The following is a 24089-nucleotide window of genomic DNA, read 5'->3' as shown; positions in this document are numbered from 1 at the left end:
ACTGACGCCATGGTTGTGCAACACTTTAACAATAGTCAATTCTAAACAAGACGCGGCTCATTTAAATGCGGTTTAAATCAGAATGATAAGGTCTGTGAAGCATCAGGTGAGAAAGGTTCAGTTGTTTGCAGAACTGCTTTAAATTGCAAGAGTACATTAAGTAAAAAGCAACAATTGACAAAAGAAAAATACAAATTACTGTATATGTAACTTTGATATAGGTCTACTACAGATTGTAACGGAAAAAGTACAGCATCCGTTCCATTTACGGCACTTTGCCCAATAGTGGACATTTCCAGCGTCTGGGCAGCACCTCTACCCATGATCAATATACCTGAAAAGGCTCCACTTGGCCTGGGCCACAATTTCACAAACTGTGATGAATTCCATAGTAAAATAAATGGCATTACCCTGAAAAATAATATGTAACTTTAAGACATCGAGTCTAGTTACTTAGTGTGGACGTGTTACTGGACCCGACATGCAGGAACTGCAGGAAAACGGCGCGTGGTTGGGAAGAAAGGGCTGATGGTTGAGACGGTTCTCTCCTGCAGAGTCTCTGGATCTGAAATAAAGTGCGCGCCTCGGTGTGCACATGCTTCAGCACATAGTACAGATACACACAGACACGGGACGGCGGGCTGGGATTCTGAGGGTTTAACCGTCGATGTCCCAGCTGAAGAGATGATGCTTCACCAGCATGTCCTGCACGCCTTCCTTCAGAGGCCTCTGCTCCTTCTCCTGGGGAAAAAAAAGGGGAAACTTATTGTGGAAATAATCCCCAGGGGATTTTACATCAAGCTCCGACTGAACGAGGTGACTAAAGACACGCCAACATGACTGAGGTCTAGCCAGACGTCCCTACTGGACCACGACTACATGGTCTGCTCTCACGTGTCGTTACCTAGATGTCCCAACTAAAGAGGTGATGCTGAATCAGCATGTCCACAGCTTCTGCTTTCAGAAAAGCTGATTTCTGAAACAGCATGAGGTCGTTATTCGCCACTGAATATCAGGGCTCCCTAAATCTCATCCTCTTACCTCCTTCTTGTCGGGCAGCTCACAGTCTTGAGAGAGGCTGAAGGCAAATTTGGACAGGACTCTGAGGAGAGAACGTGCGACACCACACGTCAGGGCTTTATTTACACACTTTCATCAGTGATGTGCTTCTCACCTGAGCTCGCACTTAATTTGGACCCATCCGGGACTTCGAAGGAAGGACCAGGGGTGGTACCATTTCTCCACGGCGGCCACGCTCGAGCACAACACCTCCAGCCACAGGTGGAGCACCTGTTCACTGGAGCAGGAGGAGGAGGAGGAGGAGGAACACATGAAGCTGCTGCTCCCAGAGAGATCGCTGCGACTTCCTTCAAATGTGTAAATCTCACTTGAGGCCAACGCAGATGAGGGACCTGAACTTGATATCCATCTGAGCGTGGGCCAGGTCGTGGCTCATGTTCACTGACTGCACTGCCTGGTAAGACAGATGGGGGGAGTAAAGTACTATTACTGGGAAACGGCTGAATTTACAGCCTGACTGGGCGGACGCCGTGTGTAAAACCCAGAGATGAAAGCTCTCTCACCCTATAGAGCAGCTCCTCTGGCGTCAGGACCTTCCCATCTTCATCTAACCTGGAGAAAACAATCAGGTGTTCACTTAAAAGCAAAGTCAAGCCCACTGGATATCCAGTTCTGACATAGTACCAACGTCTGTACACGCTAAATAAGTGAGACACCACTTTTACCTGTAGGTTTTACACAGCACTAGTCTGGAATAGACGGAGTTAAAGTCCCTCTCCACCTCTCTGCTGGCCGCCTGAGGGAAAACCAGTTGGATTATGAAGGAATTTGATGCAACTACTGTGCACCGCACCCAGCTTTTGCTATTAAACGTTACCTCTTCTATAAACAACCAAGGGTGACAGGGCCCCCCTAGAATGGATGGTTTTTTGAGACCATGCTGAAATATGGCCTTCAAGGCAGGACACAGCGTGCCCCTGACCAGGTCCGTGACGGCCTCTGTCACAGAGTCGTCCCCTGCTAACGAGTACTAGGAGCAGACGCAAGAACGCCGTTACACATCGAGATACTACGGAAGCAAAACCATCACGCCGCTGAGCCCACAGACTGATCGCAGTCGCACCTCTTTGCTTCTTTCATCCAGGATCTCCACAAACTTTGCTGGAAACCAACCTTTAAAACCCAACACAGAAAACAGGCGGTGAGAAGAGAGCCAAAGGAAACGTGTGGCCTAACGGGAACGTCGGCGAGACGAACCTCTGAGGCCGTTGAGCTCTCCGACCCAACAGTGCTCATCCTTCTGCGAGATGATCTAAACGAGAACGTCGATGCTCGTTAACCTCAACAAGGACGTCGGTGCTCGTGCCGAGACTCACCGTGATGATGTCGTTTTTCCTGAAGCCCAGCTCGTCGTCGTCGTGCCGCTCAAAGTCCAGCAGCGCCTTCGCCCGTCTCCGCCGGTTGCGGGACACGACTAGGAAGTTTTCATGATCCCGCTGGTGGCTCTCCATGGAGTAGTCCGGAGTCAGGTCCTGCATCCGACACAGCAAACCTAAATGCCCCTCCTGGATGCGTCACCCATACAGAGCAGAGTTCAGAGGTTCTACTCACGGTGCTGGAGTGGTGCGGGTCCAAACAGTGGAAGTGCTCCGCTGTGTGTGCTATGGCCTCTCGGAGCGCCGCCACCAGCTCCGTCTGCTTTATGTTCTTGGATTTCAAGGAGTCCGCCTCGTCCTCTCCGAACAACAGGGAGCTCAGGGTGGACCTCCTGTGCAGGGACTGCCTCCTCACCACCTGAACCAAACAAGAACACAACAGCCTGGATGAGACAGAGGTGGCACACGAGGCTCAACCCTCCAGAGAAAAGGAGCCGTGAGCGACCTTGTTCAGACTGAAGTTGAGCGCCGCGTTGTTGCCGTTGTTGAGCTGCGTCTGCTCATTCAGGATGTAGGCCAAGTGCTTGTGTCGCTGGGCTTCCAGCGTCTCTTGCGACAACATCCCCGCTAGCCGCATGGCTTCTCCCAGAAGCTGGGCTCCGTCCCTCAGCTGGCTCGGCAGGTCCGACAGGGTGTTGAAAATGGACGCAGAGTTCTCCGACGATATGAGCTCCTCCTCCTGAGGCCGAGTGGCAACAGCGGTCAACGCGGTCGTCGGCATCATGTAGAAGAAAGGCGCTCGAGAGGATTTACCTTGATTTTCAGCATGCCCAGTGTGATCTGAAAGAGCACCAACGAGCCTTGGTAGAAGAGCAGGTCCCAGATGCGGAGGAGCAAACGGATGTCCACCACGCTGGCGAATGACGTCAGGAACCAATGCAGCGTGATCAGAGACAACTCTGAAGACAGCAGATGCAAAGACTTGAAACTAGCAGTTGTCTTTATCCCCTCCCCCGGTGCAGAGGGACGGCTGGTTTCTCACCGATATCGTGCTCCTGCAGCAGGCGGTCAAGGGCGGGCAGGTACTGGACTATGAGTTGGCGAAGAACCCTCTGGTCCGTTTGGATTCCCAGCAGAGTCGACGAGAAGTAGGAGGGAGGGAGGAGGTCTTCGATCAGGGCGCACATCATCCATAACGCGTCCTCCTCCTCCAGGAAGAGCAGCAGACAGGAAACCACCTGAGGGAGGCGAAGACAGAGAGGACGGATGATGGTGGCGTGGGCGGCTTCTCTACGGCGCCCCGGTCGCTGCGACGCGGCGCCCCGCGCGCTCTCACCATGCCGGTTCCTTGACAGTAGCCGATGTCCGGGTACAGCCAGGCCAGCCCCCTCAGGACGCGTCTCAGTCTGGGGACTCCCACACCGGCCAGGCTGTTGAAGCAGGCGTTGCTTGGCATCGTGCGCAACAGGTCCTTCTCAATCTGAGGGACGAGGACGAGCCCGCGTGAGCAAAGCAGACCGACCTCTGATCCACAGGGGAATCACGCCAACGTGGGATTATTTTCTACCTGTTTCGCTACAGTGGTGTCATCATTGGAACTGTTCTTGATCACTTCTCTGTAAGAGATCTCAGAGGACCTCTTCTTCTGCAGAGCTCCGGACAGTCGCATCCAGAGCTGACGGACAAACAGCCACCAATGCAACTTGTTGGTTTTTTCATTTAAAATGGCCGACGCGGGGTCAGCGTGTGTGCGCTCACCTGCGGCCTCATGCTGTGAGGGACGCCACCTAGCACCAGGGTGCGGAGACGCTCGGAGCGCGCCAGGACGGGGTCGATCAGGTCCCAGGTCAGGTCACCCACCGTGTGGTTGTGGGTGAACTCCAGGTGGGCCTGCCAGCGCAGTCGCTGCTGGGGGTCTTCCTGCTGAGGCGACCCCTCGGTGCCCAACCAGGACTTGGACTTCTCACCATCTGAACAGAGACAGCAGAATAACGGAGGCTGTTCATGCATTTGTTGTAACTCTACAGGGAAAACCACAAACTCCCTCATGGACATGAACACATTTGTTTAAAAATTAGACACTTTGAAACCATTTTCCTTTTCTCCACTTGTTAAGCTTTTCTTCCGCCCTTCCTGACCTTCACTGCTGGGAGGGAGACTTACCTTCAGCGTCCACTCGGAAGCCAAACTCGTCGTACTGTAGCTCAGGCTGTTCTGTGGGGTCTTTCTGTAAAAAATAGGCAAAAACACACTCGTAAAGTGCCCAAAGATGGTGTTCATACCCTAATAAATAACAACCAATACAGCCTTTTATTAATCCCGCTTCCAATAACATGACCTCTAAATTTGAACAGGAGAAAACAAACGAGGACTGAACAGGAGCAACACAACATCTTCTCCTCACCTGGTGATACTTGGCCAAGATGTCCTGGGGCCACATGCTTGGAGTCAGAGCAGAAAAAGGGCCCCCAGGGGCCGGCGTATAGGTACCTGAGGGACACGACAATCAGCAAAGATAAAAAAACATTCCTTTTCGGAAAAAATATAAACAAACACATTTTTTTCCCCCCCACAAATATCTGCGATGAAGCCGAAAACTCTACCTGACATTCCGATGGAAGTGGAGCGGACGGCTTCTATGAGAAAACTCTCAAGTAAGGAAACAGGCTCAGCATCTGTGAGGCGAGGACAGAGGAGCAGAAATGGAGAAAAGCTGGAGGTCAGCAGCAGCAGCAGCTCAGAGCTGCACCCTGAAGAGGCCGCCCACCCCCAACACCACTCTCATGAAGTTTCCAGGCAAGTTCAGCTGCACAAATACAGCTCGGACCCCTTTTTGCTGCCTGTTATTGTTAATTTTCTATCACCAGCGACCATCCTCTAAGGGAGGAGAGAGCAGCCATATGACTGCTGCACTCAATTATTCCCTTAACTGGGATTGTGTTTTGGAAGAACGCGTCCTCGGGCAACAGGAACACGTGTTCTGGACAGTTAGAGATTCCACACAGACGAGGTTTTACAACTGAACTTACATATACTTGCCGAATTAAGCTGCATCAGGGTTAAAGATAGAAAAATAAACGGACCGTTCCATAACTGTGGGTGGTTATTTTAATTTCTAAACATCCTTGAAGGAAAGACAGATTTTGCCAGATATTGATCTGACCTTTAGAAAGGTTCTGACTGGAAATTAAACGACCGCGTCATCTCATTTGTTCAGCTCTGTACAGAACAAATGTCCTTTTCTCTTATTTAACGCATTTTATGATCGTTATCATCCAGAAAAAAGGAAATCATCTCATCACTTCCTGTCACCAGTTGCTTGGTCGTTGCATGTGAACAATAGTATTGTAACAATAGTATTGAGACTACAAATAAAGCTCATCTCTACTTAATGATCATGCCTGAAAGAGCCATGAGACATAAATGCACGAGGTCCTTGACTGAGGATGTCCTTAACACCCATAACAGGAAGATTATTGATATTGTTCCCAAGGCTGGATCTCTTTCAGGTGCGGCTGAGCTCACCTGTGTTTGCCTACTCTCGTCAACACCCTGCTGCAGGTAACACATGAATTCACATCCTGCTTCAGGGCCCATAACGCTGGGGAATGAGATCTACTACGTTCTGGGCTAATTGCAGCCGGGAGTTTCAGTTTTAGCTCTGAAAACCGCACCAGGCTGAAAATGAAGATTAAACCCTTCACTCACATGTGCTAACAGGCACAGTGACGTCAGCATCGCCATACACCTGCAGAAAGATAATCATTATTACATCTTGCGGCGCCCAATAAGCCAAACTTCAGGTGTAAACAAACCATATAAGGCATTATCAACAGGTGACACACAACGATCTGTGGCCAGATTTTAAATTTTACTCGTTAAACCTCGCCATGAAGCGAAAAGGCAACAAGTACTGTGACGTCAAACCCTTGCTGACGTCAACGTCTCTCGCAATAGGGATAAAAAACATTTTTTCAATGACGACATTTTTTGAGGACTAGGTTTTTGGTCCGGGACTTCTGAGGCATGTTGCCTGGGTACCAGCAAAGCCTAACCAACCCATTTTGGCAGCACCGCGTCCACTCGAGTCGTCAGCTGTTAGCCACACATGCTAAATGCAGCTAACAGCAGCGTGCGGTGGCCTGTTAGCAAAACTTACCGTCATGTCATTCTAGCGAAGTCATTACGGCGTGTGGCTGACGTGTCGTCGCTCGCTGCAAACTGAAAGACGCAGGCAGTCACGCCATCGTAACACACGCACTTCTGGCCCCTTTGCGTCGTGCACCTGCTGGCGGATAATATCTCCCCGGTATTCCTCCGACTCAAGAAGGCTTCCCACCTTGCATCCTGACAAGTAGTTCCAGGAACTACACAGAAATATCCCTCCGCAAAGAGCTGGATGACGTAGCATACGACGTGTACGTCCGTTCATTCATCAATTATAATGCGGGGGCGCAACACGCACCCGGGGGTAAGTTCCTTTCCTCCGATTGATGTGAGTTATTCACGATTCGTGACACCGGTGCGGTCGCACAAAAACACTGCAACGTCGTGAAGATATGATAAAATCGGGTAGCCACCGATAAAATAGTGCATATATTCAGCGAATACTCAGCCGTGTTTACAATGTGAATCCACGGCATTAAAACATGTATGTCAAAATAATGTGGTTATATGCTAAAATACTGGTAACTACGGCAAGAACCTATGCTAAAATTTGTTTGGTGAAAATTTGTTTTGAGGTTTTTTTAAGATTACCGAACGCTTCTGATCCATTCATCCCATCAACATATTCAAATAGCACCAACTCTAAATATGAGTAAACAACATGACTTACTTTCCCCATTGACATTATTTATAGACGCTTTAGTGAATAAAAAAAATGTCTCATTAAATTGACGTAGGCACTTGATGTTATTACAGCCTTCATTCGCAAGGGGGCGCTCATGAACCCGCGATCTTTTCGCATTTAAACGTTCAACACCCAAGTTTTCATGATTACGGGGAGACCGACGTCCCCACATTAAAAAAAACCCTTAATAAGATGCGCTGTAACAGCATTCATGCGTGCTTTTTACATAAACCTATAATAAAACAGCGCCAGTGTGGAGCGCTTCTGTCGGGGTCCGACTCCCGGAATGATTCACAGGTGACAGCGGGGGACCCTGCAGCTGAAAACGTTGCCCAGTGATACAGCGTATTTTTCAGCACGAAAACTAAATCTCATCCCTCTGAACAAGCTCTGCAAAACGACGGTTTCCTGTAGTTGTTGGCTCAAGGGAAAGGTTAACGTCTGCACCCTAAAACCTCCTGTTCCCTTCACACCCTTCCTTTAATCATCCCCCGCGACACATAAGAATGATGTTCCTTCCGTTTATACTCTCTTCCTTGCATGCTTGGTTTGCTGCGTGTCAGAGTGAGTCACGTCATTAAAAAAGCTGACCTTGCCCACAGACAGCCACCCAAATAGCCCATAACAGACCATCCAGCGCGCGTGTCACATTAATAGGGGGGGGGGGGGGGGGGGGGGGGGGGGTGGGGGGGGGGTTAGTAGAGTGTGTTTTTTTGTTATTTTGTTTTTTCACCACCTATTTGTCCCCATCCCATAGTGCTCATTTGTCTTGATGTCCTCCTCGCTGAATGATGGGCGCCGTCAAGAAAAGCTCTGGATCTCACAATGCGGTTGCTATGACGTCAGACGGCCCGAGGCGGGGGAGGGGGGGGGGGGGGGTGCCAAGGGAGGGATGAGAAGACAGAAAGAGAGGAAGAAACAAGCAGGTGGGGTTAAAGGGGAGGGAAAACAATGCTGGGGAGATGTGAGATCCCAAGAAAGATGGAGGGGAGGACGCGAGCAGGGGGGAGTGGAGAGGAACCAGGAAGTGAAGGAGTGGGAGTGGACCGAGAGGCATTATGGCATCTGTGTGCTTATGTTACTCATGCACGAACTGGTGGCCTTTCAATCCGACGAGCAGCTGCCTGATGTGGAGCTGAGTCTCCTGACAGGGGCTCAGAGACCCAGGAGGAGGAGCAGGAGGCACGGATGCAGGAGGGAGGAGAAGGAGCGCTTCCCTCCACGCCGCCACGTCGCTGCAGTCCTGCAGTCTTTCTCCTGGTCAGAAGATAGTGCTGTTGCACAACCCCGGGCCTCCGAGGCCCAACTACGGGACGGGGACGTTGCGGTGGAGTCAGCGCGCCCTGTTGTGCGAGTGCGTCGATGCGTGTGGAGATTAAATTGCGCTCCCAAGTGTGTCGGGGCTGTTCATGTGCGTTTAATGCATAGATGCGCGCATACGTTGTTTCCGGCGGAACAGCCGAGCCTCCCTCTCTCGCACAGTTTTGAGGCTTGGACGTCGCCACCAACGTCAACCTCCCTCAGACCGCTCGGCCGGAACCAGATGAAACCTACGCGCCTTCTTTGTGCGCGGGGCCGCCCGTGAGCAACACGGAGCTCACATGGGTTTATGTAACCTGCATGAGGCGGCCTCTGCCTTTGGGCTAATTTCCATCATTTATGCACATAAAGTCATGATAGAGCGAACCGGGCAGGGTCTCTGGGGCTGCTTTAACGCAGCTGTTCCCTCCGGCCTCAGAGGAGTTCTTGTGCGATGGGGGGGGGGGACTGGAGGTAAAGGGCAGGTGCTCGGGGGCGACCAACAGCTCCTGATTTCTCCTGGGTGCTGTGATGGGAGTGGCAGCCCGTTATTTATGAGCTTCTGTTGCCGAACCTATACCCTGAGCACAAACGCGCTAGCTCAAGCTTGCATGCACACGGAAAATGAAAGAGTGCAAGATCTTGTTTATTTTTTTTTAAAATTTTTGTTTCTTTTGTTCCAGGAAAGCTTGTGAGCATCATAAAAGATGCAAATGGATTTTCAGCGGCAAATTGCGGCAGGGTCTGGGGCCAAGCCAGGGGGGCTGGCGAGGTCCAAACCGTACCGCCGAGGAAACTGGCGGCCCTCCCCACAAAACAAGACAATGCGAAATACAAAATAAAAGCACGCACATGTCAAACCTTTGCGAAGGAAAGACCGACAGCGCCGCCTACATCCGCAGCATGGCGAGCCTGAATGCATGAATCCGAGCTGCCACGATCGTCCACGCCGCGTCCAAATCTCACGTAAACACCGACGGTCTGTTTTTAAGGCATGGATGCCAGTTTATGTCGTCCATCTGGTGAGGCCGTTTGTTGAGTGGGAGGCCAGTTGTTCGTGCTGGCTGGGACAAACGCAGAACCCATCCAGGTTGGATCTGCGCGGAGCTGACTGACTTCCTGTTTGGTCCAGATTACAGCAGCAAAGGCAGAGCCTGTTTTCACTCTATTCCAGCCCTTTCATGAACCTTGTGTGCGCCTTCTGCCACGAATGCCCCACTCAGAGTTTTAATATATATTTGAACAGTTTTTCCCAGAAGAATGCGCCTCAGCCTCTCGGCGCATTTAAACAAATGTAATTTTGTTGAGATAATAATGGTCCGATTTTATCAATAGGTCCTTGGGTTTCTGATAGAAATCTTCCAGTCTCTTAACACAGATAAGCTCCAGGAGCCGGAGGAAGACTCAATAGTGTCTATTATCACCACCATTAGCAGCCAGTTGGGACCTCGCGGCACTGATCGACATTGCCCGATAGCGACGGCGCTATTTACCTCCTTTGTGGGGGCGGCTGCGTGTGAATGCTTAGAACAAGTGTAGTGTAAAAGGATGCATGTGTGTCTTCTGGAGAGTCTTTGGTTACGAAACAGAGAGGTCAACTACGCGTGCTGGAGGGTCACAGCTTCCAGCACCACGGAGGCTGCGTTCTTCTGCACGCTGAACTTGAGCTCCTGCACCGGCGATCGTGTAAAAGAAGTGCTCGCTACTATGATTCTTTTTTCTAACACACACTTGTTGATCCAGAAAAGGACTGAAAATCACAAGGAGAGTTTGAGTTTTATGCAACCAAATGATACAGTTACAGTTTAAATAGGGACTGATAATTAAAGGGGTTAAACATGACGTACAATACACAGTATTTTGTGTCTGTGTGTCTGTGTGTCTGTGTGTGTGTGTGTGTGTGTGTGTGCATGAATAAGTAATTGTTAAGTGCAGCAGGTGGCCTTTGTATTGCCTGGGGAACAGGCAGATCATGCAGGGGCTAATGAGCAAATGTAAATAAAAGATGAGCGTTTTCACCTCAACAATCAGATTTGCACCTGATCTGAAAAAACAGGTCTGTGATAAACAGTTCAAATTGCCAGTTTAAGAAGCTTTTCCTTCAATGGATCACATCAGGAGGCAAAATCTGGGCTATTTTTGCATGGAACAAAGAATTTGCCATTACAGGAGCAGAATCAGGATTTTCTTCACTGCATTTGCTGCTCAGAGGTGTGTTGGCATCTAACATCTGATTTTTAGGATTCGGTCATTAAAAAACGAGCCTATGTGCGTCAGATTTGTTCTCTGACATCGGATTGTTCAAAGATCTTCCTTCAAAGTGACCTCAGCAACAAAAGAACCCTACAAAAATGAGAGCCAGGCGCCCAAATGGACAGTAGCTGGTAGGGAGGACGAGCGCTGTACAACACGAGATAAAAACAATAAAAAAAAGGATGTATCTGCACTCGGGTGACATAGGAAAACATTAAAGCATTAAAAAGAAATAAAAGCATTGAGAGCAAATCTGTAGAATCAAACCGTGCAATAAAATAAAGGCCAGAGGCAATAACAGGGAAACAAGACGACAGGAACAGATAGATGCTTTAAGGGGAGAGCGGATGCTCCTGACTTATATAAGCAATAAGGACGATTATGTATCTACAGACGTACAGCGGATACCTTTAAATTATTATTATGAGAAGGTAATATTGGAGACGTGGCGGCCGCTGCTTGTGTGTTCGCTAAATGCAGAGACCAGCTAAAACCAGGCTCAACTGCTGCTGCTCAAACACTCCTGAGGATGTAATCAGACGGACGCAGGGTTCAGGTCCCCGTCCCGTTTTTAAGGAAGCACCGGAAGGAACAATAATCCGATGCCAACAAGGTTTGGACGAGCCTGAAAATACACCCCGATGCTTTTAACTGCCTTGTCAGCGGCAGCGGAGTTCTTCGGGTCGTAACGCAGATTGATCAAATATTGAAGACGGCCCTTTTCCGCCCAACCCCTCCCTGGAGGAGACCACACGTCTCGGGAGGGGAACGCAGACGGAATACAGAAACATTCCCGCAGGTGTCTCACACACAGATAAATAACAGAACACGCACTCGTCGAAATAAGACGTTATGGATTCTTTCCCCGTGTCTGAGCGTCTTCTGACCAAAGATGTTCAGACACGGGGAAAGAATCCATAACGTCTTATTTCGACGAGTGCGTGTGTCATCATGTTTCTGTTCCCGAAAGCGTATGAACGGTGACACAACATAAACACTCTGGGTAATAAAGTGTTGAACCACTCTTCCTGTCGTCACACTGGCCCTTGTAGCCCGTCTCCACAATATGTTAGATGTTCTTCTCACTGGCCTCAGACCAGTTTTCTAAAGGCCTTCCAGGCATTAGCTTGGCTGGCTCTATATTTCTCAGCCCAGTTGGTGCATGCACGGGTTGCCCGTCCAGTGACCAAGCTGTGACCAGTATCTGTCCCAGTGAATCATGGGTAGCCGCCTCTGGCAGGACGTCAGTGTGAAGTGGGCAGACGTTCAACAGCCCAGCCGTGTCATGTCCTGTATGACAGCAAACATATGCTGCACCCAACTGTTGTTGTTAACAATAATAATACAATAATGTCATAGAATGACAAGAATAATCGTCATCTGGGTGGGGGGGGGGGGGGTGTTCAATGATCTCATATGTGCTCCTAACATGACCGTCGCGCCTCACTTTCTATTACTGATGTCGGACGCGATGGACAGAGGGTGGAAACGCATTAGCCAACTGCCAGTTCAGGACACTGATGGCAGCGAGAGATGACGCAAATGCACAAACAGGGGGGGGGGGGGGGGGGTGCAGAAGAAGGTAGAGATCAACTGTCGACTTCAACATAAGTTGAAGAAAGAGGCTCCTCCAGGATGGATTCCCGTTTGCATCAACCAACAGCCCAGGTAATGGCAGCCGCCATGCGAGAGTGGTGGCCCTCTAGTGACACGTTAATAATGTGCGCAGATGTAAGCTAGCCTGTATATAAGCTAGACTTTAGGATAGGGCATCAAAAATTCATTACTGGGCAAGAAAAATATAATTCCAGCCCCGTGGTTCCAATTGAATGCGTAACCGATGACGACGTTTCGGCTCCGGCTGACCAGAAAGCATTAAGGCTTTGGGGGGTGGGGGGGGGACTTGAAAAGGCACCTTACAGTAACGGACGCTGACAGTTGTAGGATGACTGCAAAATGGGCGCTGTTTCCTCTCCCAAAGAGGCGTGGTGCTGCGAGCGCCACGCTGCATAGACTCCCCCGGGCGCCGAGGTGAGTCAGTCTCCCTGTCGCAATGCATTCGCTACAACACAGACGTGCTCAGGGGGATCTATGACTGATCCTCCTGCCCTGCAGTGTGTGTTGGTGGGTGTGTTCTCGTACATGCTGCACAGCGAGGACCGCAATTTGCAATCGCCTCACAAAGTGAGGGCGTTTATTCGCAGTGAGGACATTTTGTTTGGTCCTCATAACTTCAAAGGGTCGAGGGGCCAGACTTGGCTTTAAGGTTAGGGTTAAGAGAAGCATTAGGGATTTAGTTGTGAGGGTTGGGGGGAAGGCAATGGAAGTCCTCGCAAAGATAGTAGTATAAGAATGAGTGTTTATGTGTGTCTGTGTGTTCCAGTATTTGACAGTTTATATGTGGTTTAAAAAACTAAAAATAAAAATCCCTGAGACTAAAAGCACTCGGAACACACAGGCTGTAGACGAGCATGAAATGTCATCTTGAAAAGGGTCCTCGACACGAACAGTAAAGGCATCACGTCCGATCCTGAAAAGAACGGCTGAGTGTGATGGGAAAAAAGAGACACAACACAACAAAAAGATCCATCCAGCCGGATCTGGAGCCCCTTAATCAGGGGGAGGAAAATTAATGAATAACTTTGAGTTGTGGAGTTTAATTTTCCACCTTCAGTCGCTTCAGAACTGATTAAATCACTCATATAGCTACCGGTGCTTTTAATATCAACGGCAGAAGAGTTAAAAGCGCAGTGGTTTTCCACCGAGGCCTCGTTTGAACGGATCGTCTTTGAACCGGATCAGAACTCAGCTCTGATGTGCTGCGGCAGCGGCAACAGCAGCGGCGGGGCGGCGGCGGGCCTCTCAGCGAACGCGGCGCTCTCTGAGAGGAGGTGCTTTATTCCACATGACAGAAATAGGCTGCTGGATGGCAAGTCTGGTTGTTGGGGGTAATTTGGCATTCAGCACCGCAGAAAATAGCTTCAGCTTCTATTCTGATGTTGGTCTGTAATAAACGGCTCAAATGAGACCGAATCATAACCGAAGCCGTTTGATCCTCAGCTGCTTGGATAGTGTTGACACAGGCGTCCCGTTTGAGCGGCGCTCAGCTGCTCTTCTCCAGAGAAATGGAGGGAAATTTGTCGTTTTTGCAAATTCTGGTGGCAACAATCGTTTGTCATGTCAAGCTCCCGGAGCCCCTGGCTGATGAACCCCTGTTCATCTTTAAGAAATGTTTAGTTTAAGAAAAGTTTAACCTTGACTAGTGCTGCTCCTGCTTTTGAATGAGTGGTGAGGGAACGTGGTTGTCAGGTCCTGAGATTACATCGCATCTCAACACAGGTAGAATAATCCATTCATTCAGCTTCTGGTGCATTTAATGACCCGGTTCTTTGGGTTAGTATCGCTGCTGACACCTCGTAAGGGGACCTTGAGGCAGCATTCTGAAACACCTTCACACGCCAGTCTTAAGGTCGACACAAGCGTTGTAGCCAGAAACCATGTCAGAAGGAGCCATTTGAGCCAGTTCATCTGTTCAGATCTGATGAACTTGGATACAAGATCTTCTTTTAAACTGCGGCTTGTGTCAATAACTGTCAGCAGCAGGAAGTTAAAGTTCTATATAATAAGTGCGTCACCATCCTGGCTCATATATCGGTGAAGGCTCTCAGTCGTCCAGGTCATGGTAATTCTGGTAGTTGAAGCATAGCAACTGGACTGATTGAGCTCCAGTTGCTATGATTATCTTTAATAGAAAGCTGCGTGAGGCAGAGGACAAAAATACCAAAAATCTGCTCTGAAGTACAATAAAAAGCACTCGAAACTACCAGAATAAAAATGCTGGAACACTTGATGAAGAGGAGACGCTCTAAATACTGAGGGAAGGCGGTGAGACTCAGGTGCAACACGTTAGGGTGAGGGAAGGAAATCACGCATGAGGGACCCTTGACAGGAAGTGATGTCAAATCAGAGAGCTTTGATCAAATAAAACAGGAAATGCCACTGTGTGCTACATATAGGGTGATGTTCAGCGTCAGTGGTGGCTCATTGGTGAATAACGGTGGGTCGTAGCAGCAGCCACAGGTTGTTTTTGATCCCAAGGATGAGGCCGGATGGAGACGCCTCATTCCATACTTGGAAAGCGTGGAAGCCACGCTTCTATTGGCTGCATCTCCCGGTTTCAGCTTCAGATCCACTTTGGGGAGTGTAGTCACACCTTCTCTGGGAGGGTGAGTAGCGTTCTGCATAATTTAACACACAGGTAGTTCTTCCTCTAAGCCTGCTGGTGTCGCAGAAAATTGGTGTTTCATAGATCAGGAGGGTGCTGATCTGCTGCAAAGTTTTAATCACCAACTTTGGGCTCCTGCCACCCATTCATTAGCAGCATTTTCTGCAAAGCTAATTAGGCTAGCAGCATGGCTCTCTGCTGCTACTCCAAAAACCTTCAAAAGAAAAGTGCTTTTTATCTTCCTGACCGCATCGGGGGAGGAGGTGGATATAAAAAGAAGAGAAAGGAGGTGGACGTTGGTTGGAGATAAGAGGAAAGAAATTACCACCAGCAGGATTTAAAAGAGAGGCAGCACCTTCGCTTTAGTGATGGTTTGGTGTCTCACAAGTTGGTTCTACGCCCAGCTCGCTGTCAAAACTGCATCTACCTCCATTTTCACTGGGCCAGAAGCAGACGTGAATAATGAGAAAGAAATATGACGGCTGACAGACAAAGTGGGCTGGCTGCAGGTTCACAGACAGCTGCGGTGACTCAGCGTGCATCCAGCGAGACGGGACCCGGGGTTAATATCAGCACATGCTGGAAACCAGCTGGGACACACGGCGGAAGTCTCATCCGTGCCAACGGTCCCACCTGTGCGGAGCACCGGGGGTCACAACGGCTCAGGGCAAATTCAACTAACGGGAAGATCGGGCTTTCTCCTTTCTCCTCTTCAGAGCTTCTAGGCGCATGAGTGGGAGTGATTTGGGGATTCTAAGTGTGCCAGATAGAGTCGGTTAAGTAATATTAAGGTTATTTAACACTGCATAGATCCCTTTAACGTCGGAGAATCCTCAGCTCACACAACTCAGTAGCAAATAGGAGCCTTTAAGTTGCAGCAGAGCAAGGCAGGCCTCCGAACCACCAGGCCTCCGAACCACCAGGCCTCCGAACCACCAGGCCTCCGAACCTTTCCCAACGCTCGACAGCGGAAAGGCAGGTGGGAGCGCACTGAAATGAAAAGCGGCTGTGCGGTCGCGCCCGGAGTCTTTAGATTTGGAGATGTGGTGGATTAGAATTCCAAATGGCTCAGAAGCTAAAAATACATTCCGAGCGACACCCACATTTGGAATCGTGGATCTTAAAGATGACCAAAAAAAAGCCAATTATGCAAAGAAAATGTGTCGAGATGCTTCAGTACAAGAGCAGGGTGTCCTGTGTGTGTGCATGCGTGCGTCCGTGTGTGTGTGTGTGTGTGTGCTCGTGATTATTTTCTAATTACAGTGCATAAGCAATGCCGCACACTCTTTCCCCTCCCTTTTATCCTCCATTTCTATGCCTTCCTCTCCTGGTGTTTTTGCAGCAGTGAGGTAATTACACTGCGCGCACACACACAGGCATGCACACACACACACACACACGGGCATGCACACACTGAGCCACTGGAGGCCTTGAGAAATAGAGCACATTAAACATTTATATGGGCACTCTGAGAGGTTATTCCTCTTTTAAATTTTTATGTATCTTTCCTGGTAGAACCTCAAGAACACACACATGCATGCGCGCATACACACACAGACTCACGCGTACGCACGTATAGAACTGCAGTCGGGAACGCAGGCACTCCAGGTTTCCTGGTGAATTTCTCCTGGCCTAACTGTTGTTTAAAGGATGAATGGAAGGTCTTGGAAAGCGCTCAGACAGAAAATTTAAACTGCAGGTTCTTTGTTTGCAGCCATGACAGCCTGTCAGCTGGAGTCTGTGGCGTGATGAGCTCCAAGTGGAGCATGACAGGCCTGGCGGTGCGCTGATGGTGCACAGCCTTCTGGGAAGGTCAGTTCTCCAGGCGGGGGGGAGAGAGGTAAAGGTTAGCCGTGATGCAACAGGGAGCTGTAGGATTTAGGACAGCGAGGTTTAATCAGCTCATGTGAGGTAAATGTAGGACGCGGCGCACGGAAAGATGATGAGATCAAATTCGGTCTGGTTTAATGAATACTCACGAGGTCAAAAGAGGGCTGCTCTTTTCTTCTCACCGTTCAGAAACAACAAGGATTTTCAAACAACAATGAGAACGTGGGAAAGGTTCTCATGAAGTAACAAACTTCATGTAAATGAGTGTGCTGGAGCTGTATGATGTAGATATGCATAAATCATGGCATATGCCAGGAAGGGCATCAATATTTATTTAGTGGGCCCCACATTAAATAGTGTGACAAGCGAGTGCATGAGAATATTCCAGCCATATTCACACTCCTCACCAAAATGGCTGCGTTGTTGGGAATATTTATCAGTTATCCCCTCAACCTGTAGCAAATCAGTGTTGAACCAACTGATTACGTTAATCCTTGGATACCACCACCATGTGAATTTAATTAGAACTTTCAATACAGTTTCAAAAGTCAGTTTAACAATTATTTAGTGGCCATGCTTGTGTTGGTATTGCCTCCAGCAAACGCTCATGAGGGACGCAAAGACGGCATTGGCACCACTGAAGAGCACAGCCCAGCAGAACGTAGTATACAGTAGTTTCAAAACAATCAGTGCTGCAGCTACCAGTCCAAATGCTGGCTACAGCTCATGGCTGAAATTACTATTAATGTGCAAAATGCTATAATGGAATATGTTTTGCTAAAGGGTTTCATGGGAAAGGTCCCCATCTGCTTATTGATGGCCGTGGTGCATGTGCTTCCTGTGCGTGTAGCAAATGGCAATGTTATAAATCCAACCTAACACGGGGCGCATCAATTTGAGAAACTGTAGATCCCTTTAGGGCTCAATCAGCATTTTCTGTAGTAGGACTGTAATAACAGAGCTCCGAGCTTTGTGAATAGCTTTTTGGCCGGGGGTCTAAGATGTCGCTACGGCTGATTTAGCAACTCTGAACCTCTGCTAGGTGTTGGTGGGGCTCATTGTTGTAGCTACACAGCCCAGACAATGTTTCATGTTGGCTGGTCATGTGTGAAGGAGTGGTGCACGAAACAGGACAAAACAGTCCGATTATGCGCCGAGCCTGGTGAAGACTTGAGTAAAAAAAAATGGTTTCCAGCGCTTGCGTATGCATCTGCTTGTGGATTCCAACCTTTGTTTTGCCATTTCATGGTACACGAGGCTTCAGGCTAGTTCACATCTGAAAATGTCATCATAAAGTACATCAATATAGAACACTAAAATATAAACATTTACTCTGAAACACCTCCAGCACTGATCAAGTGAACCTCACATTAACATAGGAATGCTAGGCTAGGCTAACAGACCCCTGTCTGCACGTTATCTGCTCTCGGGCCGGAACAAACCCCAACACATGTGAGTACGCAGTGGACTGGATCAAACTGTTAAGGGCTGCAGATACGAACCAAGAGCCCAAAGGCAGACACACACGGCTGGAGTTGGAACAGAAAACTTGACTGATGTTGTTTTAGAATGAAACCAAGAGGAACTGGATGCAGACAAAACACAACTCAATCGTAGCTGGAGGCTGGGCGGCACGAACAGGTGTCCGAAATCCAGATTACTCAGGAGCCAGGCTGTACCGCGGGGGCTGAACAATGAATTGGCGATGAATAAGAGGTAGATCAGGCTTTGAAAGCAGGAGGCAGGCGTGGATGATCAGGAGATGAGTTGCAGGTGTGTAGATCACATGATGGGGGTGAACCTGGAAGCAGCCCTGCCCAGCCCAGAAATAAACAGACAATGGAAACACAGACAAGAAACAGAGGGGGGGAGGTGGAGAGGGAAAACACTTGGGATGACTCCTAACTCAAACTCTTCAAAGAATATGTGCAGCGAGTACAGTATGTCTGCAAACACATTCAACATTAATCGCATAGCATTTATATTACAGCATAATGAATAAGACATCTGGCACAATCCCGGATTCCTTCTCTCCAGCTCTTCCATCAGGTCCTGTCAATGAGTGCGATTGGTGGGCGGCGGCGGCGTGCCGCGTGAGTCTGCCTCATTCGCGTCCTGCTGTCGGGACACCTCAGCTCTGTTTCTCCACGGCTTTGGTGCGGCGGCTGGAGTTGCTATTGTTTAAATAGTTAACAGGTCGGACACAAACAGTAGGAGAGAGGGCAGCACCAAAAGCTTGAGGAGCATAGTCAGGATTAAATGTTGATATATTGGAGCTGCTGATGGGTGTCACATTGATGTAAAATGGTTGATTACCTGGTGGAGAGAGACTGGACAGGCTCACACACACTAGAAAGAAAATAAATCAGTCAGTCATTCTTGACCACATCAACAGGCTCTAATTAGAAAGTGAATTAAAACAGCAGTTAATGTAAATATTAATCAGGGGTGGTTAAAAATATTGATTATAAATGCAATGCAATTGTTTTTTAAATTTCTTCACGGTTCACTAGCAGTACATTTGTAATGACTCCACTGACCTGTGGGTGTCGCTGTTCCGCACAGAGATTGTTTCTGTGCGTTAGCCCTGCGATGAGCGTCGGGTCCTCCAGTCCAAGGGCAGCACAGCATCCATGAAGTCAATAAAGACAGCGACGAGCACACTACTTATTAGTTCTCGTGGCACTATATAAGCCTATTTGAAGGTAAGAACAAGCTTGGCATAAATCTGAAAGTCAACATTACGATTGAAATGGATTCATTTTTATGACCCCCCACTAACCTCAGTCTGGTGGGTCTTTGGTGAGCTGGAATAAAAAACTAGAGACCTGACAATATTGTCCACTAATTAAAGAATTTTGTGATCCGAGATCAAGGAAATGTTAGCAATTTCTGTACGTTACCTTTATGTAATGGCCAATGAAGTTGATGACAACAGCCATTCCCACTGACGTCTATAATATATATAAAATGTCTATTTTCTATGTTGATTGAATGTTTCCTTGCTCAGGCTCTGTTGACAGGATGCTGCATATCTGGAGCAGATGTGCAGCAGCATGCGTGGCAGAAGAAAGACTCCTCTTCTTGCAGCACTTTGTGTCCTTGTCATTCCATATGTGCTGACATGCTGTCACCTGCGGTGCAGCCAGATTAAGCCCGTCCTTCTCGCCTAAGTACAGAAGTCAATCATGTTTACCAACTTTGTTAACTTATTTAGAAGTGAGCTCAAGGAGCACAGTTGCCTGTTAGCAAAGAAGCTTCAGGTTTGACTTTGGATGCTTGAGTTTGATTGTTCTTTAGTTCTAGTTTGACAATGTCAGTCAGTCAGACATCCCCATAACAGTGTTTCCAGAAGAGTTTTTGTTTAAAATGCCCCCCCCCACCCACAAAAAAAAAATTGAATGGAAATAATGAAGTTATACGAGGCACCCCGCAAATAAACTGACAGCCTGAAGAAGTAAAGAGCATATCAAGCAGATGGAGTGGTGAAAACGTCCTGCTGCATAAAAACTGGATGAAAACAGACACACAGTGACTGATGGCATGGATTCCCCATTAACAGCACTCAGCAGCTGAATAAATGAGAGGAGCCCATGTAAGGAGTGATGAATTAATGAGAGATAAGGAAGGATTATGGGATGAGAGAGGTTTAAAAAAGTGAAAAGAGGCTCAAAAAAGGAGGGATGAAGGGACATTTAAATGAGAGTTAATAGTTTTATAACTGCGCCCAGTGATTCCTGACAGGCCTTTAAAGCAGGAGTCAGGGTGACGTGTAATATTCACAGTAATTACACGGTGCCATGGAAGGCTTTTAATGCCTCAGCATGTCTGACAGTCCTGTTTGTTTCTCCGACAGCCAAAGAAAGTGAGCTTCGGCTCATCTTCACTCGCGGAATTTGTCTGCTGATCGCGTCATGCTGCACCCTTTTACAAGTAGTGAGTCAGTTAAAAAAACCAAGCTGGAATGACGTCACTGACAGCGCCCTCTAATGGCCACCTTGAGCAGACGCTGAGATGCATCATTTAGTGGGGTTTTTTTGCCTTTCCCGGGAATGGTGCTACAACGCTTTAGCGAAAGATCCTGGAAATCCTTCAGCATAGGCCTGAAACCATCCTTAGCTATCCTGCTAACCCTCCAGTAGGTGGGAGAAACACCTGCGAGTTGCTTCTAGCAAGCGTGTCCTGATTGGCCGGTAATAGTTATTTAGCGATTTGCACATGATCTATTTGGCCATATTTGGCCTTGACTCTCGCGAATGTTCCAATTTACTGTTACATTTGCCTCTTATTTAAGTGCTTTGTCATGCTCCCCGTACCCTCCGTGGCATTGGAAGGTTCTGTGGTGACGCTATTGTGGAAGCAAAGACTTGCGATATGTCACGCTGACAGATGTGAAGGCAACGGAAAAGCAGATCGTTTTTCTTTGAATCTTCAGTCTGGGGTTGCTGACACGTTTGATAAGTCTGGCAGAGACGATTCCCCACGTGTATCTCCCAGCTGTCACCACAGACCCTTTGTTACTGTCTTGAACGGGAGACGAACGCAACGGAATTTCTCAGCCGGCGGATTTTTCACGGAATCCACTTTGACCTGTGAAACAAAAAGCAGCCGCGCATTTGTAGGGTCGTTTAGTTTGGAGCGAATATTTAGCTGTTGCACACATCTTGTGTGCTTCAACACAACCCCAGAGGTTTGTTGGGCTCAGAGAGGAAACGGCACTTTTTGTGGCACATCCATAAGAAGAATTTGCTTCTCAGAGATCAGAATGTAATTTCAGCTGTTGTCCATAGTCCCAGTCTGATCCAAATGACTTTTAAGCTCCATTACATGACCACACAATGTTTGTGATGAAGTACATCATGGAGGATTTGTTTCTGAAGAAACAACAGTCCCAGACACGCAAGAACGATGGAGTTCAAATACGGCTGGAGCGGATCTAATCCCCACTCACCGTTCGTCAATGCTAAACATTCATGTTGTTGAAGACATCATGGCAGGTTCCTAGGTCCGTGCTGTGTATGGACTAACCAGCATTGGGGGAATGCAAACGCTATTTCGGCTGATTGCGTGACACAAACAGTTTGTTGCATGTTTACGACAGTTGGCGTTAAGGGGTTAAACCTGTACTTAACCTTACTCACTCCACGTTGAGTTTCAAACTACTCAGTCTACTGGCAACATGGGGCCATTTTGACTGAGTGTGAGAGCCGAGGCATGGTTGTGAGGGTGAGGTTGGAATTTAGTTTCGGTCAGAGGGTGTGTGTGTGTGTGTGTGTGTGTGAGAGAGAGAGATAGTACAGTAAGACTATGGCGATTGTATTATTAATGTATTTTGTCTTCACACAATGTCGTGACATCCTGAGGGACACAGGTGTGAAAGTGCAAATAAGAGGCAGGAAGGATTAAGTGTTAAATGTTTTTAAAAGTTGAATGGATCTTCGGGGGTTAATAAAACCCTCTAATCCTCAGGCGGTGAAGAGCTTAACAACGGTGCTCAGGATTTATACGGATATTTCAAAATATAGGATTTTCTATAGCTGTTTGCTTCCTCTGGTACGACTCTCAGCGGCAATGTTCACAATGAAAACGCAAAGAAACGTAGGTGTCTGGGGGAGGAGGAGAGGGCTGAAAAGCAAGGGATCATTGGAGAAATGGGGGGGAAAATGATGCAAAGGGGCCGATACTGAGAGGGCACTCAGCGTGCTAAAAGGAGCACAAGAAAGAAGATGGTGAAAATAGATGGATCCAAATTCTTATTCCAGCTAACATTTGCTCATCTCACTGGTAGAAACCTTTAATCTAAAATAGCAACAAAGCTAGAATTTTTTTTGCCATCTTCCTCCTTTTGTATTGTTTTTATTTTGTTTGTATTCTTTTATTTCCCATTATTCATATTATAGTTTCCATTTCATTAGTCCTTAAATGTAAGGAATATATTTTCAGCCCCATTAGTGCCTTTGTATTTTACATTTTTCTGATTGACAGGTTTCACCAGGGAAAACATGCGCGACCAGCTCCTCGGATCCAACTCATCCCAGATGCCGGGCCTCTCTCCGCCTTTATGTTCAGGAAATCCCCTGGTTGTCCTCTGTCATCCTCCCCATTAATTTTGTATGTCCAGCAAAGCGGTTACTTGACCTGGACTCAAACATCCGACTCTCTGCGGTACAGTGACTCAGGCCGACGTGTGTGTCATTTCCGTGACTCCTCAAATAGCGTTTTTTTCCCATGTACCCATCTGTGTAGTAGGGCCCTCTCTACACCAAGAGGTTCGAAAAAAGAGCACGAGTCTGTGCGTGTGTGTGTTACAATAAAAGTAACCTCTCACAGTAGAAAGTCCAGGTGCTTTGCAACCCTCAGTGCATGAATAATTAAATCATAGCACTGATCCTAAAGATACAGCTCATATAGTATGTATAGTAAACGTGCAGCCACACACACACACACACTCTTGTATTTCTGACTTTGTAAGGACCGTTACAGACATTATGCTTTATCAGGCCACCTACCGTCACCATTGCATATAATGTAAACACTGGGGCTAGCATGTTAGCACATTATTATATTGTTAATTTATTGATGTAATGACATTAAATTCATGTTTTTTAGTGGTCTGTTGCTCACTGGCTTTTTGAAAAGTCTTGCTGCTGCTGTGAAACTCAACTGGAAATGAACCAAAACGTGGCAGCCTAACAAAGATGGAGAAGCACTCAGAACTTTTGCATGGATTTTTTTTTATTTTTGAGTTCTTCCAGCTGGTGAATTTGACAGAAACAAAGTAATCTGTAACCACTGCAAAGTTGAATTTTTGTATATTATATTAATATCTGTTTCAATTCCATTGCATAAGAAGATGCTGATGGTTTTGCACAGCGAATGTTTTATCAGCCTCGTTGCTATGACAGTAGATTTAAAATAAAAGTTCTCGAATTCATATTGGGGTTTTGCAGATAAAGGTGTGATTAATGACCTTTAATTGCAGGGAAATCATTGGATTAACTGTGATTAATCATTAATCAGTCAATCAAAATCTTTAATCATTCCCCAGCTCTAGTAAACACCCAAACTTAACTCTTAACCGAATTCTAACCTGAACTTTAAAAATGAGTCTTCACCCCCGAACGCCAGGTTTGAAGTTGTGAGGAGCAGCCAAACTGTCCCCGCTTTCCAAAACATGTCCTCATTTTGCAGCTGGAAATGCACATTTTGGTCCCCACTGTGAAGTAAGTCCAAT

At 47.7% G+C, this 24089-nt stretch overlaps 1 protein-coding gene and 1 long non-coding RNA gene across 3 annotated transcripts; both read right to left on the bottom strand.

The window, feature by feature from the left end:
- Positions 1–119: 119 nt before the first annotated feature.
- Positions 120–6766, bottom strand: sgsm3 (small G protein signaling modulator 3). 2 transcript variants are annotated; one of them, XM_029836320.1, is made up of 22 exons: positions 6556–6766; positions 6105–6144; positions 5000–5071; positions 4801–4886; positions 4560–4623; positions 4155–4366; positions 3964–4071; positions 3733–3876; positions 3439–3634; positions 3210–3355; positions 2902–3135; positions 2632–2814; positions 2397–2552; positions 2278–2332; positions 2144–2193; positions 1898–2050; positions 1746–1816; positions 1584–1632; positions 1389–1474; positions 1175–1297; positions 1042–1102; positions 120–741 (listed from the first exon to the last, which is right to left on the bottom strand). In XM_029836320.1, the coding sequence occupies exons 1-22, from the start codon at positions 6559–6561 to the stop codon at positions 658–660; spliced, it is 2379 nt and encodes a 792-aa protein (XP_029692180.1). In that variant the 5' UTR covers positions 6562–6766; the 3' UTR covers positions 120–657. The 2 variants fall into 2 exon arrangements, with proteins under 2 accessions (XP_029692180.1, XP_003964588.1); XM_003964539.3 differs by lacking the exon at positions 6105–6144 and having other exon boundaries at positions 6556–6765.
- Positions 6767–18329: 11563 nt separating this feature from the next.
- On the bottom strand, positions 18330–20767 carry LOC115250041 (uncharacterized). Its single transcript, XR_003888617.1, has 3 exons — positions 19396–20767; positions 19172–19204; positions 18330–19029 (listed from the first exon to the last, which is right to left on the bottom strand). It is a non-coding gene; the product is annotated as an uncharacterized lncRNA (long non-coding RNA).
- Positions 20768–24089: the final 3322 nt, after the last annotated feature.

Source organism: Takifugu rubripes, chromosome 5, assembly GCF_901000725.2.
Source record: "Takifugu rubripes chromosome 5, fTakRub1.2, whole genome shotgun sequence".
NCBI classification, from domain to species: domain Eukaryota; kingdom Metazoa; phylum Chordata; class Actinopteri; order Tetraodontiformes; family Tetraodontidae; genus Takifugu; species Takifugu rubripes.
Note: the sequence above shows the minus strand (reverse complement) of the source record. Positions and strands in the feature narration are given on the sequence as shown.

Excerpts from the sequence above, each read along its gene's own strand:
- sgsm3 (XM_029836320.1), bottom strand. Across the intron at positions 3,877-3,963 it reads ACACCACTGTAGCGAAACAG|ATTGAGAAGGACCTGTTGCG; the intron begins GTAGAAAATAAT and ends CTCGTCCCTCAG. Across the intron at positions 3,356-3,438 it reads GCTGCAGGAGCACGATATCG|AGTTGTCTCTGATCACGCTG; the intron begins GTGAGAAACCAG and ends TGCTGTCTTCAG.